The 18,144-nt window shown below is 47.8% G+C and overlaps 1 protein-coding gene across 2 annotated transcripts in view; it reads right to left on the bottom strand.

Annotated features, from left to right (window-relative positions):
• The window catches only part of PPP1R21 (protein phosphatase 1 regulatory subunit 21), a 1,307,116-nt gene that overhangs the window by 40,721 nt on the left and 1,248,251 nt on the right, over window positions 1-18,144 (bottom strand). For both annotated transcript variants that reach the window (XM_069608410.1, XM_069608409.1), the window contains one exon: window positions 15,013-15,141. In XM_069608410.1, the coding sequence (XP_069464511.1) occupies window positions 15,013-15,141 (129 nt within the window). The remainder of the gene's footprint in view (window positions 1-15,012; window positions 15,142-18,144) is intronic.

Consider the following 18,144-nt stretch of genomic DNA (forward strand, 5'->3'; position numbering starts at 1 on the left):
GTGCATCAACCATCAACACCAAATGCATGCCACATTTGGAACACGTGTGCTACTTCTTATCCCACACTTAGTCTTTTTTTTTTAATTTTCTTTATTGGCAAGAGGTAGCAGCCAGTACCACATACATTACAACAAAGTCACCCATTACATGTACAATAGTGAATGTTGAACCATATGTTCTACAGAAGGTTCGGTAGAGACCCACCGGAGATAGGTTACAGTGAAAGCATGCATCATGTAGAGTTATCCGCTCCCAGGGTGGGGGAAGGAGGGGATGATAAGAGCTCTAAGTCCACCTTCCTGTTCAAGTAGCTACAGAACTCTGTCCATATGTATTTAGGGCGAGCATTGGCAGGGAGCAAGCTAGTATAGTCTTCTTCGCAGGATTGCGTCCAGGTGAGGGCCTTCAGCCACATTTCCAGGCAAGGGGGGGATCTGCGCTTCCAGCATTGCAGAATGCATTTCTTGGCCATGCTCGCCGCCACATTCAAATATTTTGCCACCCGTTTCGCCTCAGCCCCCTCCCAGAGCCCAAACAAGAGAGACTTGTGACGCGGAACCCTACGATTTCAGAGAGGGTCTAAAGCACCGCTTTCCAGAACGGAGCCAATGCTTCACAGGACCAGAACATGTGTGCGTGGTCCGCTTCTTCAGATCTACATCTCTGACAGGGGTGGAGAAGATCCCGGGCAAATTTCCCAATCATATAAGGGGTGTAGTACAGGCGATTGAGCAGCTTGTATTGGATACATCTAATTCTAGAATTAGATGAGACTTTGCGAGTGTGCGTGCACATAGTGGACCAGATGTCATCTGTGATGTCTAATCCTAAATCCCGGCTCCAGGCATCACGAACAGTGCGGGGGGGTTCAGCGGCCCGGGCCATCAGCATTTTATACAGGGAGGATACAATACCCCTACCTCCAGCGGAGTTGGCTATATAGCGGACCTCAGGGGACTCGGGGGGTTCGTCCGGGTACGTAGGCCACATGTCCTGGATTGCTGCCCTTATACGGAAATATTGCAGCAGCTCTAGAGGGGACCCGGAGTGCCCTGGCCTCCACGTATCTGGGGTGATGAATTTCCCGTCAGGGAAGAGGTCGGAGAATGAACGGTATCCCAAGTCCGACCAGTGGCGTATGAGCAGCTGATCCTGAGTGGGGGTGAGACCGGGGAAAGACCAGAGGGGAAGCCACTTGTAGTATGGGAGGGGGCGGGAACCAGGCGTCAGTATCTGCCGCCACGCTCTAATGGTGGAGGCCACAGGATCAGCAGGGGCCTGCGTGTGATATGTGTGAAACAGGATCAAGGACATGACATTCACCCCCTCAGTCGCAAGGATTTCAAGTTTAACATGCGGGGGGGGGCGTTCTTGGTGATGGTACCAGTATGTAGCATGTTGGGCCTGGGCGGCTATCCAATACTGAGCAATGTCAGGTGCATTGAAGCCACCCCTCTCGTAAGGTAGGGTCATATGTTGCCACTTTCTGCGCACAGCACCAGAATGCCAAAGAAAGCGAGCGCACTCAGAGTGCAGATCAGCAAAGTATTGTTTCCCGGGCCAGAGTGGAACATTAGCAAACACGTATAGTAGTTTAGGAACGATAATCATTTTTATTAGCGACATTCTCCCTGAGAGCGAGAGGGGAAGGTTACGCCATTTTTCAAACCTGGCATGAGCGTATTTTGCGGCAGCCCCATAATTATCAGTCAATAGGGAGGATTTTGAGAGGGACACCTGGACCCCTAAGTATTTGATGCCCTCGGGAGCCCACTTGAGAGGGAATTTGCACGCCGGTTTGGAGGTATCGGGTGTAAGGGGAAAGATTTCTGATTTAGAGTAATTCATGGTGAAGCCCGAGAATGTACCAACTTTTATTATTTCGCGCATGATGGGGTCGAGGTGAACTGAGGGGTCCCTGATATACAAAAGCACATCGTCAGCATAAAGTGATATAATTTCGGGAGTATCCCGCAAGCGAATCCCTTTGCGCACGTGGTTGTATCGTACACTATCAGCCATAGGCTCGATGGCCATCGCGAATAGAAGGGGAGAGAAAGGGCACTCCTGTCGTGTCCCTCTGTAGAGGGAGAAAGGAGCCGAGAGGTGAGAGTTAACCAGGACTCTGGCCACCGGGTCAGTGTATAGTAGTTTAATACAGGACATCATGTAAGGGCCAATCCCCATCTTCTCCAGCACCGCCCACAGGTATTGCCACGATACCATGTCGAATGCTTTTTGGGCGTCTGATGTCACGGCCACTGCGTTGGCTTGAGGGTCAATTCTAGACATGACATTAAATAGCCGGCAAATGTTTAAGGCGGTGGACCGAGCAGGAACAAATCCACTCTGGTCCGGGTGAATCAGGAATTTCATGATAGGGAGGAATCTGTTTGCAAAGATTTTGGCGTAGATCTTAGTATCGGTATTGATAAGGGATAGAGGTCTATATGAGCTGCATTCATCCAGAGGCTTACTCGGTTTAGGAAGCACGTTAATGACAGCCTCACGCAGGGATCGAGGGAGGGTGGTAAGGCGCATTGACTCCTCCCAAACCTCCTGGAGGCGCGGAGCCAGTAGAGCAACATGTTCCTGATAGAACTCGGCAGTCAGGCGGTCCGGACCAGGGGCTTTCCCCTTAGGGAGGGCTGAAATGACAGTGGTGATCTCATCGAGGGTAAAGGGAGCATCTAGTTGTTCTTTGGTGGCCGGGGACACAAGGGACATTGGAATGCGGTCAAGGAGGTTATCGAGTTCCTGCGGGCTGTGCTCTGGTTTCTGGGCATAAAGGGTTGCATAAAAATCTGTGAAGGTCTCAAGAATGGGCCGGTCGGCCCAATGTCGCACTCCGTCGTTGCCAACAATACTGTCAATTCGGGCTCCATCTCCCTCAGTCCGAACAAGTCGGGCAAGGGTGCGTCCTGGTCTCTCCCCTCACCATACTTACGGGCAGCAATAGGGCGAGCAAGGTATCTTATCTCGCTTTGGGCGAGGGACTCGAAGTTGTCTAGTTGAGCTCTAATCTGCGCCAGTGTGGGTGGGGAGGGGGTGGCCGCATACTTGCGCTCCAGCTCCCCAAGTCTGGACTCCGAACGGCGCAGAGAGTTTCTGATATCTTTCAGGACCCCGGCCTCCCTGGAGATACACATGCCCCTAATAAAAACCTTAAAGGCCTCCCATCTCACCCCGTCAGTTGTATCATGGCGTTTGTTGCAATCAAAAAACAAGGTAATATCTGCAAGGATGTCAGCCTTAAAGACTATATCATGTAGTGCGTCAGCCTTAAACCTCCAGTTAGAGTGCTGAGGGAGGGCCGGGTGCAAGGCGATGTCTAAGGTGATCGGGGAATGATCAGAGAATGTGCGAGGGAGAATATGAGTGGTGAGAGTTTTGCCCATGAACCCAGCAGAGAGAAGGAAGAGATCGATCCTGGAGTGGCTATCGTGGACAGAGGAGTAGAATGTGAACTCCTTAGACATTGGATGAAGTGCCCTCCAGGCATCCACGAGACCAGCAGAGAGCATGTGTGCATGGAGGCGGCGAGCAGCCCTGGACAGTGTTCTGGGTGCCGCACCGGATCTGTCAAGGTCGGCATCAAGGATGAGATTCATGTCCCCACCCCAAATGATGGGTACCCCAACATAGGCAAGGAGAATGTCGAGGATGTGGTCGAAAAAATCGGGTGTATCAATGCATGAGGCGTATGTGTTGACCAGAAGGCACTCCACATTGGCAAGGAAACAGTGTAGGATCACATATCTACCCTGGACACCTATGTGGCTGGTGCAGAGGGAGAACTCCAAGGACTTGTGAATCAAGGCGAGGACACCTCTGGATTGTGAGGATAACAACGTGTAAAATCTGTTGGGGCCCCATGACGGGGCGAAAGAGGACGATAGTGGAGCGAGGGCGTGGGTTTCTTGTAATAAAAGTATTTTGACCCCGTGCCTCTGGACATAAGCCATGACCTTACGTGCCTTCGTGTAGTTGCTGAGCCCTCTGATATTCCAGGACATTAGCCTAATAGCCATTCAGTAACTATTTAGGGGGGATCCGAGTAATGCGTGTCATACCTTGTCAAGTGAGCGTAGGTCACTTGTGCAGCAACCAAATGTGTGGTACCAAAGGCTGCCGCCAGCTTGCCATTTTTGTTTTTATAACATCCCACAACAACACCTCCCCCCTCCCTCACTGCCAACCCCAACAAGGCAGTGCCCAAGGACCCACCCAGAGTCACATGGCCTTTGCGCCCAGCCCAACGGGGCTGGACCAGTCCCCAAACCAAACAGGGGAACAGCCGCTGAACTAAAGAAGCCAAACAAGGCATTGCAACTGCAGCGGGGGTAGCTGTTGCCATGAGCCCGGTTAAGACAATTGAACGGTGGAGTGCACCAAACAGCGTACAGCGGTGCCTAAGTTGAGTTCTTAGAGGAGACTACACAGTAGGATACAGTGAGCAGAGAGTGCGGGAAGAGGATCCAATTACAGGTACTATATTCAGTAAACCATACAGCAATGTCCCCTGATGCATTTCACAAAGTTTCACCATGAGTTACGACTGTAGGAGATTATACAAGAAAAAGGCTAAATGAGATTCTAAGGAAATTGCAAATAACAGGTGCGGTAGTAGTACCGCAATGCCACAAATAACAGGTGCATGACAGGCCAACTCAGCCCTCCTCAACCGGATCCCCCCGGGGCCCGGAACAGGAATATGTGCCTCAATAAATTTCACCGCCTCTTCAGGGACAGTGAAAAAGTACAGTTTGTTACGGTGGGTGAGCTTCAGCCTAGCAGGGAATAACATGGCATATTCCACCCCCCTCTCTCTTAGCATTTTTTTCACACCATTGAATTGCCTGCGCTCCAATTGAACATTCACAGAGAAGTCAGGGAAGATGCGGATAACCTGGGACTCAAGTCTCAGTTCTCCTCTTTCACGGGCCAGCCGTAGGATGTGGTCTCGATCTCTAAAGCTGAGAACCTTGGCTATAATCGGTCTAGGGAAGTCGCCCGGCTTGGGGCGAGGGGCCAATGAGCGATGGGCGCGCTCAATGGTAAAGAACTGGGAGAGTTGTGGATCCCCCAGAAGATCTCTCAGAAGGGTCTCGACTGCAGGCTCCATTCTGCCCTTAAGGGCTGTCTCGGGAACCCCTACGATGAGAATGTTATTCCTGCAGGATCTGGACTCCAAATCATCCCACTTCGCCTTGATCTGCTTCATATCTCGCACCAAGTCAGAGACCGTATCCTGGAGCACATGCACCTCATCCTCGGTGGCCCCAATCCTGGTCTCGGCCTCAACCAGCCTAGTGCCATGCTGGTCCAGTTTGGTGCGCAGGGAGGCTACGTTGGCATTTATATCATCTAATTTTTCGTGAAATGACGCAAAGTTCTTGGCCATAGACTCCATGATTGATGTGAGGTCGGGCTGAGGAGGACATGCGGATGCCTCCGATTCGTCCTGCAGAAGGGCGGCCCCGGCCTGGTCCTGCTTGGCTAGGGCCTTGGCAAACTTGTCCATCGCTCCCGCCTTGTTTGCCCCAGGTGCTTTGCCGGACACCTTAGAGGGCGCCTTGATAAGAACAGCAAGCGCTTCGTTGAAAGGCAGCAATGGGGGCCAGGGGGTTTAGAAAGGATCAGGGCCCGTAGTCAGAGCTGGGTCAGTATCCGCCTGGGAGGAAGAGGCAAAGGTCCACCCAAACCGATGTGCTCAGGGGGTATGAGCCCCCTTCCAGTGGTCGAGCCAAGAGTCAGGGTGGGAGTATGGTCCGGGGGGGACAGCACTCAGTGGCTCCCGACCCTGAGCAGGGGAGTCAGGCAGAGGGGGGCGAGTATCGAGGAGCAGCGTGGTGCGTGGGTAGTAGGCATGTAGCTTGAGGAGATGAAGCTAGTGCAGGGCGGCACCAGCAAAAGGAGAGCAGTCGCAGGGGAGCCTGGCTAGCCTGGGGGGCGATTACAATTCCATGAAAAGAACAGGCGAAGGCCAGGGATAAGGCAGAGCAGATGGGCGCAGTGCACTGTAGCCAGTTAATACCCCCTCCTCACCTCGGGGCCCAACAGACCGCAGATTGGGTGCACATCCAGTCCAAAGCAGGCTGTCGATCTGCAACAGTAATATCCAGGACCCCAGCCGGAGCCAGCGACGGGGAGGCCACGGCATAGCCACCCCTCCAAGCCGCCGCAGGAGAGCCAGGTAGCGGGTGGCGGAGCCGGTGCGCTCTGATGGTATCCGTGCGGGGGGCGCCCCAGCGGCCCCCACAGTGTCCCGTAGTTCTCTGTGCCCGCACAGGGCCTGCAGCGTCGCACCCACCCAAGGGCAGGGGGTGGGCGGCGATAGATCCGCGACAGGCCGGCGCGGGGCACGGCCCGCTCCACTGGGGGCGCGGGACGCAGATGAAAGCGCCGCCGACCCGGGGAGGCAGCAGGATGGAGTCCACAGGAGGAGAAGGGGGGCGATGCCACAGCCCCAGGCCGGCGCGCCCAGGCCACAGGAGAGCAGCCCCCGCGGCCGATGGGGGGGATGGGCCTCAGATGAAGCAGCGCGGCCCGCAGGCCTCCAATGGCAGCAGGGTGGTGGGCAGTAGAAAGCCTGCGGTCTCACCGGGTGAGCGGGACGCAAATGGAAGCGCCGCCGACTCGGGGAGGGCCCCGTGCAGCCGCAACAGGGGACCAGAAAGAACGGTCGGTGAGGCAGCAGGATGGAGTCCACAGGAGGAGATAACGCGGGGGCCGCTCCGGCAGCCCCCACCACGTCCAGCGCGTCCTCACCCAAGGCAGGAGCAGACGGCGAGAGGAGCCGCTCCGGGAGACCTAAGGATCCAAGATCCGACGCTCCTCGAGGGGGGAGAGGGCCGCGGCTGAGAGCTGGAAGCGCCGCACAGGAGTCGCCGGCGGTATAGTCCGGGGAGGGAGGGCGGAGAAGGGGGGCGATGGCAAAGCCCCAGGCCGGCGCGCCCAAGCCACAGGCGAGCAGCCCCTGCGGCCGATAGGGGGGTTGGGCCCCAGATGAAGCAGAGCGGCCTGCAGGCCTCCAACGGTCGCCGGGTGACCTCCGAGGTCCGTATTCGCCCGAAAACCAGGCAGGGTGCAGCAGAGGCGGTGGGCAGTAGAATGCCTGTGGTCTCGTCTACCGCAAGTACGAAGCACCGCTGATCGAAGTGGATATGTAGCACCCGGGCCACGGAGCTCGTAAGATAAGCGGCCATCTTGCTGGCTGCTCAACAGCGCCCCCCCCTCCCACACATAGTCTAGCACAATAGTACACAAAACAGATCTTCATGCCCAGCAGATAAAAAGGTTCCGGTATTTAAAAGCCTGAGCTATTGCTTTGTCAATGCGTGGCACCGATAAACTGTAAGGCTGCTCCTTCCTCTTTCTCAACATCTCGGAGTGTGTCTGGCAGTGATCATGTAACTTTACTTTTACAATTCTAAAAAATACTGAAGATTAAATATCAGAACCCACCAGTGCCACATATTGTGTGAACATAGATGTAAAAGGCTTGCCAGTGGCTGTAAATTCAATCTCTTAAAAAAGATACTAGGACTATGAAAAGGTTGACGAGAACGAGGCAAGCAATAGTATTGTATTTAAAACTAAGCATTGCATTCTTCGGTAGGGGTTTAAAAAGTGTTTCCACATGAAATTAAACTCTGTTTATTTTGGCCAAGTTGGAAACACTTGAAACTTATGTCTTCTGCCACAAATATTAGGCAGTGCAGGGTGGAGAGGTTTCTACAAAAATAGTTGCTCAACACTTGATAAAAACCGTCTATTGCTAGAATATAGAATGGTGTGCCTCTAAGATGCTTAATTGAGCAAATATAAAAAAAAAGAGCACAGGCACATACCAGAGGCTGAACTTTGACAGGTGGTAAGACTATATACGTAAAACTCTTTCACAGTTCATCTATGCTACTAAAGCCATGAGTACATCTGATGGACATGTGCGATGACAATAACATTACTAAAATAATACTTGGAAAAATAGGTGATCATTGGTGGCTGTGGCTGCGGCTGCTTATGTCCCAGGTGAGTGTTATAACCTTTTGTACAACAATGCTCTGGCCAAGAGGCATGTCTGAACCTACTTTAACAAAAGGAAGCCCATGCACATTGTGGACAGAGTATGTGTTGAGACAGAATTCTTCTTTTTGGCGATTATAGTGTCCCAGAAAGTTTTGCTTAATCCCATTTTTTGGATTAAAGATTTATATTTAATGGCCGTAGATATGTTTGCCCCCTACTATTATAAACCTTTTTTCCTTATTTCCTTACGGTATATGGTATTGGTTCACCTCCTAAGCCACCCCCATTATTACCCTAGGGTTATTTTATCAACCCACATTGGTTTTAGGGAGTAGGTTGGTGGCAACTATACTTTCGTTTTGGCAGCACCAGAGGTGCAAGACATTTTACGGCATTGGTATTCTAATGTACTTTTAAGGTAGCCATTGGGGTACCACCAATGTGTTATTTTTAAATCCTGCTCCCATTCATTTTGTTTTTAGGGCTCCCTTTGTTAAGGGTAATCACAAGGTGGGCAAACAAATGTCCATTCTAAATTTGTGGGCTCTTTGTGAGCCCACATGGCACCCTCCATATTGGTTCTAACTGGTTTAGACCAATGTAGGACTCTAGGCTCTCCCCTCTCACTTTCTGTGAGGGTGGTCTAGGCTAAGTAGCAGCGCTACTGACTTAGCAGTATGGTTGGTCATCTGACCCTTTGCCCCCAGCCCTCCCTAGCAATTGGTGGACTGGCCTTTCGACAGCCTCTTTTTACAATTGTACTTAAGGCATTACCTGGTCCTTGCTCACTCGCTTGGCTTTCTTCTGGAACTTGGATGAAGCAGATCTGCTGACTGATGGGGAGAGTTCTCTGTAAAGGCTAATTTCCCAAACCTAGTGAGTCCCCCAGCAGCTTGGCTGGATTTTTGGGGTTTATTTTTTTCTCCTGCTAAGAGTGAGACTCTTTTTCTCCCACTCTTAGACATGATTTGAGGTGTTCCTTTGACTTTGTATGTGTTTTATGGACTATGGGGTCCTTTACCCCATAGGGCTTCATGTGTTTTTGGTATGTGGGTTACACAGCACCCTCCGTGCAGTAACCCAGGGGTGCCGTAATGACCCCCCAAACATAGACTCCATACCCTGGGACTGACTACTGTCTCCCAGGGCATGTAAAGTCACCATTGGCTTTACTAGTCTTAAATTGTGAACAGAACCAGTACAAACCATCATATTGTGGACGTACTGGTCGGGGCAATTCAATTGCCCCGGGGTCTGTTGTTCGAGGGGGCACTGTCCAGTCCCAACCCAACCGAGTTTTGGCTGGTGGCAGTGGATACTACTTTTTATATTCTACCGCAAATATATTCCTATGGGATTTTCCCATTGTTCGAGGCTACCACTTTTTAATATACCCTCGAACATACCGCCGGTTTATTAAATTAATATAAATTCACTGGTTGGTACCACTCTGTCTGGGTACCACAGGGGGTGTGGGACGGGGTTTAGACACCCTGGACTGAGTTGCCTTGGCAACTCAAGTCGCACTCCGGTGTGATTGGCCCAGTGGTGAGCCGCCCGGCTCACCACTTAGCATGTTTCAGTGACAGCTAGGACTGATGAATGGGGGTTTTCTGCATAAAAGCAGGGCTTTGGGGACTGGAACTTCAGAAGTCGCCACAGGACCTAAAGAATCCGAGGAGGGAGAAGCCCAGCCGACCTGCAACAACGACACCACCGGTGGAGCCCTGCTCAACCGTCTCACCACTTTTCCCGACGACATAGGAGATCTCCAGTTCAGAGAGTCTTCTTCCTTTGACTGCTGGGGATAACCAGTTTGCCCGTCTTTTCGCCTTCCTGGATCATCTCGTGGCTGCCTTGCCTGTGCCAAGCACCCCGGCAACCGGGATACCACGGTTTACCACTACCGCAAATGAAAGGGTAGTATCTTTTAACCCGAGAACTCCGCGGCTGGTTTCTTCCCTGGCAGTGCAACGACCTTCATCTTTCCTCCACGTCGAGACCTCCTCTTCCTCTGGACGAAACACCAACTTGCACCCGCTGCCAGGAACAACTGCCCCCGCTGGAGCGTTCTTCCCATTTCAGGTACTGTGTCCCGCCTGGCTTCCCTTGCGACAGATCGTTCAGGGTGACAGTAAATCCTCGACTTTCTAACCTGGGTTAGCCTGGGGCCTGTTGACTAACTTTTCCTGACTTGATCTCATCTTTTTTTGAACTATCTACAAAGACTCTTTGGGCATAACCCCACTGTGTGATCCTGGACACATTTTGCTTGCTCTCTCTAAGAGTGGGCCTGGCATTTGAACTTCCTTGCTCTCCAGTAGACTTTGCCTAACCTGCCTCACTGTGGTTCTTTTAAAAGTATTGCAATTGTGTGCTTTCATAACTCTGCCTTTTCCCTCCCTTTTTTAATAACATATTAGAGTGCCATCTTAGGTTAAGCGCTCACCTCTGTCTGAAAATAAGTGGTGTTTCTCAATAAGACTTGTCTAATAGGTAATCAGGGTTGTATATCTATAATAGTGACTGTGTGTTGAATTTACCTACCTCTTTTTGTGCTAGTGTAATTTACAAGTGTGTCTTAAATAAATATGATATACTTTTACACCAAAGCTCTGGTCAGTGTTTGCTTGTGCTACTGTATCTCTGTACCTATTGTGTATACTATATATACTGTCTAACTCTTCTTGAGAGAAGTCTAGCTGCTCAGCCACAGCTACCAGGTAAATCTGGGTGGTACAGACTGCTACCAATTGGGTTTACTGCCAACACCTGTAGTCTTAAGCCTTTTGCAGTGGTCCCTAAGGGAACTGCACAGGTTTCTGCCTAACACTGACCTGCTGAAGGAGTTTTCACAAAGATTGCTGCAGTTTTTAAAAATGTTAATCCTTGGGTGCAGTGATTTGGGCATATCGGGGACAGGGGTTTCTGCTCCTGGAGGTTTAGTCTGGGCTCCGCGGGTTCTCCTGCTGACTCCCCACATGCACAGGGTTGAGCTAGATCTGTTTTTCAGGGTCGTTTACTGCTTCTTCATGCTGTTTACCACCAGGGACTTCTGCCTTCGTGCTGAAAGCTACCTCCGCCTGGGAGGGGGTTAGGACTACAATACCACTCCTCATTTGCTTTTTGTGACATCAGCGGGTGCCCCCACAGCCATTATCCTTGTGCTAGGATTATTTTCTTCTGGGTTCTCTTCTCACCCTTCTTTGTCAATTGAGCCTCCAGGTTCCATCTTCACAAGCTCCCTCGTCTTTTGTTCTTCTTTTCAATTGTGGCGGCCTTTGTTGGCTCAGGGTTTAAGCGCTTGGGCACCAAATCCAGTAAACCACACCTTGGAAAGAAGCCTGTAATTACCTAGTCTGTATCACTATGCTGGAACTGTTTTTGCAGAATTTGCTCTGCAGAATACTCGCCTCTGAGTCCTGGGTTGGGCAATGATTCAAAACCAGTGGAACATTAATGCGCATAAATGAAGACATTTTCAGAGTGTAAATATATTATTTGTGGTGTATTTTAACATAATTTATGTTACTAGAAAACCATTTCTTTTGTAAAGGATCTTGCTCTTCTTAAATGGAGGAGTAGTAACCTCAAACAAAATCTCACAGAATCGGTTGAAAGTTCAACATAGTGTATACTGCCAATTGTTGTAGCTGCTCCTCATTGTCTTGGATTCCACTTAAGGGGTTTTGGACTCAAATATATAATGTTGAGAGACTTCAGAGTAATTTTCACACTCACCTGTGTCTCTGCAGGAGTGATGGACAAGCCTCCCTTGACCCCGAGTCTTCACTTCCCCTGTTTCACCCGGAGGAATACCTTGATCTTTAGTAGGGTGTGCACTCCATCATGCATTTGCAGGGACGCGAGTTCAGATGCCAAACGCTGTTTTATGCCTTCACAGCGAGACCGAGAGTTCAAGGCACCAGTTTCTTCACTGGCTAGAAAGTCCTTCCCACAAGTGAACGTTGCGTGGAGAATGTCGAGTGTCCAAAATTGTCCGTATTGTCTTTGTTTGCCGGTATTTTTGTGGGTGAGTAGCGCTGCATGTAGAAGCTAGCTGCTGGTAGGTTTGCGCAGCGCCTTCAATTCGAGCGCTCCTGGTAATGTCTCTCCCTTTCTTTTACAGGAGAAATGATGTGGTATTAGCGCCTCGAGTCTGGGTTCAGCGCTACTGGAGACTTGGTGGTTAGGTAAGTTTGCACAGAGGCTTTTGGTAGGTATGCACCGCGTAGAGAGAGAGAGTGCAGTGAAATAAGTGCCCGCGTTATTGGAGCAAGCACAATGAATAATGTCTCTTCTCTCTTACAGGGGTTTGTGCGCTCGTGCAACTAACCTGGATTCCAGCGTTGCGGGAAGATTCGGTGAGCATGCACAGCATTACTGATGTGCGTGTGTTAACGCTGTTCTTCTTTGTTCTTACAGGTGCCGGTGTAGAAGTCCCCTTTTGACTGGAAATAGCTGCAGCGTGGAGTAAGAACCAGGTAAGCTAAAGCTGAATGATCCAGAGTGGGTAAGTAGAAGTAGGATGATCCGGAGCAGGTAAGAAGAAGCAGGATGATCCGGAGCAGGTAAGCAGATGCTGGCTGATCCAGAGCACGGCAAGTGTGCTGCTGATACAGCTCACAGTAAGCAATTCGAAGCACTGGAAGTATCTTGGGTGTGGCTTATACAGCCAGCCACACCCAAACACTAGAGAGCTCATGAGTTATCATGCACTTCCTGTTTGGCAACAGGAAGTGGTAACCAGGAAGTTACTACAAGCACTAGGAAGAAATGAAAGGAGGGATTTGTTATGGGTTCTTTGTGTGCATATGCCAGGCCTGCCAAGCCTCCACCACCCAGCTTGCCCCAACTACCTGCCTGATACCCATGACAGTAATACAATTAACGTACAGCATGATTCGAAGTAGGCATGAGATCATAAAATAAATAGAAGTCACATAATGTTTAAAAAGTAGAAGTATAATATTGATATAATAATAAATACCAAGAAATATTATAATGAAGAATTACATAATACATAAGTACATTTAAAAAAAGTAATTTATTTTGTTAGAGAAATGGTGCTTAATCAAATGAATTTCTGTTTATATATATATATTTTTTAATGTATATATTTTCTTAGTGTATGCAATTTGAAGTATGATGTTAAAGTGGTATCGCTGTCTTGGGCCTTTTCTGCAGCTAATTGTATGTCATCATTGTTGAAATACACATTTCTTTCGCCTGGAAGATGACTTTGAAGTCTTATTGTTGTATGCATAAAGCGACAGCTCTCTCTAGCAGTGAGAACATGAAATACACATTTTGTTTGCCTGTAAACTTGAAGTCTTACTGCTGTATAGTAAGGCAACAGCTCCCTCTAGCAGTGATAACAGGCAAAGCGGGCAGGATGGCTTCGCACAAACATACATCTAGCCTTTTATTATATAGTATATGATGCTCACCCTCAGGGATCCCTATATTCCAAAGGCTCTGTGGAATGACAAATAGATACAGACTGGCACGTGTGTATGGGCCACATATCAGGAACATTTTGGTGGCAAAGTAGCAGCACAATAAACTGATATGACCATTGCGTGCGAGTAAAAAGAGAGGGATATGTCAAAAGTCGCTCTGAAGCACAGTATAGAATATCTGCAGATTTCAAGTATACCCCCAGATTGACAATCCAGTAAAATCCAGTTAACCGTCCCAGTTTTTATAATGCTGGTAACTTAGTATATGACAACTGCAGTATACTACTCCTACTCTGACATTCCTGGTATACTTCCAATTTGACAAATGTAGTATGCACCCAGTTTACAGAATCTCAGTTTGACAACCCCAGTATACTTCCTGGTTGACAACCACAGAAGAAACAAAAAAATAGCTCAAACTTAAATGTGAGGTTATGCTACTGGAATTTATATCGCGCACCACTGACGAAATGCGGCACATATCCTTATGCCCCATGTAATAGTAGGGTAAGCAATGTAATGATGTTTATGGCCCAACCCACTGGCTTTCAACTTGTCTCAGAAAAAGTTTCCTATAACTACATAAAGTGGCAACAGCATTGCTGTTGACGCTTAAAAATCAAACCCTAACAACATATGCTACCACTACGTAACCAGTTTATTCTCCTTGATGCTGAAGATGTGAGTTACTTGGGACTGATAAGATGTGTGCGTTCACTTCAATACAAACTTCTACAAAACAGCTGATGCATGCGCTAACAGGAGTTGTAAAAAGTTGTTGTGGGGTGAAATCCTTAGTGCTCACCCTACAACTCCAGATTTGTCATGGTGGTGCATCATTCTTGGCTGAAACACACAGGGAAAAAGAATAGACAACATGACAACATAGAAAATAATGTCATGGAAAAAACATTCATATTGCCATATCACTGGTAGAGGGACATACAGTACAACGTTGCATGGAGGAAACAAAAGGTTTACATCCAGATGTCAACCCTGAAATTCATCTAAGATTTGGGAATTACATGAAAATGATTCTTGAAACACTGGAAGTTCTTATGAATCATATTTAGCTCATGCTCAGAGGTGAACTACTGTTACTCTCTCTTTTGTTAGTTTGTTTGGGAACACATCAAGAGTTAACAGCACCTGGTGAAGAGTAATTCTTTACCATAAAAAAGTGACAGCTGTAATGCCTTGTTATTAATGTAGATGTATCTTCTATATTCCACTGACCTGGATTGCCTAATGTATCATTGTCAAATAAATCAAATTGCTTATGAAACGTGATTACAACAATCATGTCCAAAGTGAAATTATCTTTCAATTGTTCATATATCTATTTCATTGTAACAGGGTTGGTAAACAAGAATCGATTAGCACCTATATAACCTTGGTGAAGTCACTGTAGAATATACTGGTGTGCACAGCAGAAAGGGCATGACTGCGATAGTTAGAGGTTGCCTAAGGATAGCTGACATAATAATAAAAACACTTTTTTTATTAAGAACAGCATACCTTGGTAGCTATCTTTAATGCATCAATTTCATCCCTTTGTTTGGATAATGTTTCATTCATACTGCAAAGGTGATCACTCATCATACTCAATTGGTCTTCATAGCTTCTTTTGGTTGTCGTCAACTCATCCTAAACATTGAAAATACAATAAGGCACATGTATTTTATCAAGCACAATGCATATTATTAACCTCAGAGCTGGAACATTGGCCCAAAAATCAAATCACATTTGATGGTTAATCAAGCACTTAGCCAATACAAAATCGTTAGAAAAACGTTGTTTCAACAGGAAATTCACTTTGAAATATACATTGAAGTCGCTAGGTAGACAGTAATGATGTTAACTGAATTACAATAAAGGCCTTAGAGCTACCCAGGATATACTTGCACAGCTAATATACCACCATGACACTTCATTCTCCTACAAGGGAAGGATGGATGAACATGTTAAATTAGGGAGGATACTGTCAATAGAAAATAAGTGTAACATGTAGGAAATTCTCCTTCTCCACATGGGCTCTGTTCTATGCTGTCTGACCGCACCAGGCAAAACACTGAAGTGACCGATATGAATTTTCACCTTTACAGATTAGAGTAGCAGAGTTATACAATAATCAATTACATCACCGTATTAATAAAATAATTGCTAATAGTCGGTATAACAAGCTTGTTATGACACTCAACAGTTCAAGTTGGTGATGGTTGATCATGAATTGCACTTATTTATTTTTGCATTTATATCAGCGCACAAAACCACAAGGCATCTAGGTGTTAGTTACAGAAAGTGCAAAGTACAGATCTTGAGGTAAAATAAGCATATTGGTTACAGTCAAAAATAGGTATGTGAGCATGAGTAGCCTGGATAAGCCTCACCTCATGTTACGGGCCTACGTCAGGCATACATATAGGGCAAAGTTGCTATGTAGGCACAGAGCTGGCAAAGCCTCAACTCATGTTACAGGGGGCTACTTCAGGCATGCATACATGCTTAGAGGACAAAGTAAGGTATGCAAGAACAAAGCTGGCAATGCATTGCCTCATGTTATGGGGGCTGCTTTGAGTGTGCAAGTATAGGTACATTTCATACAGTGCAGGCGTACTGTCAGAGATCGTTTCATGGAGTAAGAGGCTACATCAAGTAAGCAAGCAGACAAGATATGTTTTAGTAGCAGCACAGAGCTGCAAGGTCAAAAAATACTGGAGTTCAGACAAGGAGTGTCTCAGGGTACAGCACAACGCTGCAAGGTTGATGACTGCATTTCACACAAGATATGTTTAAAGTCCAACTCAAAGCGGCAGTCAAAGTTGTTATAGCTATAGTTTTACAGTATTTGGCTGCAAAAAGTCATCTGTCCTTCTCACTCCGAGCTAATAGTGCGAGGAATAGAGGCACGCAGGGTGCTGATGGCACATGCAGATATCCGAATTAAGAGGAGGAAAGGGGGCAGCGGGAAGGTAGATAAAAGGGGCTGGAATGGAGAAGAGGTAGAGTAATCTTACCTGCCGTGCGAGGCGGCGTTGGAGGTACTTGATTGGCCAAGACTGGGAACCATGATTGATGGGAAGACTTTTGTTACAACGCCATGGCGGACCCGGCGGAGACCGGCAGAGAGCACAAGTGGCCTTACATACTGGCCTTGCCATCCGGATTGATGCTAGTTTTTTCCTTTCAGAGGCAGGTGACCAATCAGGTAGGAGGCTGCAGGAGCAGCTTAGAGGCAATCCGAGAAAGCTTCTGGTGGCCATTTTAAGAGGATTGCTGTCGTCTATGGATCCTTATTTCGATGGAAAGTTGGAGGGTCTCGGGAGTGGGGGGGGGAGCTGAGGGGTCTGGATCTTCACTGCACTGGCAGAGAGGACAAGTGGCCTTACATACTGGCCTTATAAAGGAGCATCAACAGGAAACATTAAAGGGGGTGTTACTGGTGGTATAGTGTCAGATATAGAATCCCCATTTTTTCACAATCCCAAGAGTAAAGGGCTTATCAAACGTGTTATCTTCAAATCTGAGCAGGCACTTCGTATTTTGATCACTGTGCTGACCATTTGGTCTATCAGAAACAAATAGTTACAATATCTAAGTGGGGTGCAGACCCACAATTTAGTGCCTCTGTACTGTGCACTCAAAATGTGAAGCGGAGCGAAAAGACCTCGGCTCAATAGCCTTCAGTGTGGGTTGTACACCCTATCATCCACTATGTGGTTGGTTTTCTCATTTGTAATAAAGCTTGTCTAGGATTTTTATTTTTTAATTTAAATTTGTTTATTGATAAAGTACTGACAGCACATATTACCATTACAATTCCAGCAAATGCATACAATATAACAGTGTATCAAACTTTACTTGGGTACTAAACTTTTCAAACCTTACACTGTACACCTAGAATATTCAACATGCACCTAAAATGTTCCAGTCCAACATGCAGGACTATAAAACTTTGTGCTTGTTCACTCCTCAGGCGCAGGCAGTTTAATTGATAGCAGTAATACAGATCAAAGCCTATGTATCTAGTATAATTTCTAGTACGTACTAGTATTTGGTTCTCGGTAGGTCCATTCCACTATGTCTCCCATCATGGTGGGCGTAAGTCAGCAGCATTTGTCCCCAATCCATTTCCCTCTCCTCCCCTGCTTCTGTTGGGGCGTGATCTATGAGTAATTCCATCTCTGCCATCCCCCAACGATGTGCATCTTTCAACCAGAACAGAGTCGATGGTCCCCTTTGGGTTTTTCCACGAGATGGCAATTCTGCGTTTAGCTAATATGAGCAGGAAAGCCACTATTTTCCTTTGTTTTAGTTCTCTTTCCACCGGATATTATCCGCCAAATCCACGTTTCAGTTGTGCAAGTGTATTCGCTGTGGGCCCAGGAGTTGGTCTTTCTCATTACTTTCTCCAGAATATTCTGATTTTAGGGCAATCCCAAATCATATGCCAAAAGCCCGCTGAGGACTCTTTACATCTAGGGCAGGTATGTGTGTGTTGTGGGTTAATCATGTGGAGTCTGGATGGTGTATATCGATTGTATTGTACTGTATGAGCCTGCACCTGGCATTTCTCGGCACCTTACGAGTTTGTTTCCATATCTTGGCCCACTATTCTTCGGGTATCACTCTCCCAACATCCCGTTCCAT

The sequence above is a fragment of the Ambystoma mexicanum genome, chromosome 4q (genome assembly GCF_040938575.1).
Source record: "Ambystoma mexicanum isolate Mex_15411 chromosome 4q, UKY_AmexF1_1, whole genome shotgun sequence".
Classification (NCBI taxonomy): domain Eukaryota; kingdom Metazoa; phylum Chordata; class Amphibia; order Caudata; family Ambystomatidae; genus Ambystoma; species Ambystoma mexicanum.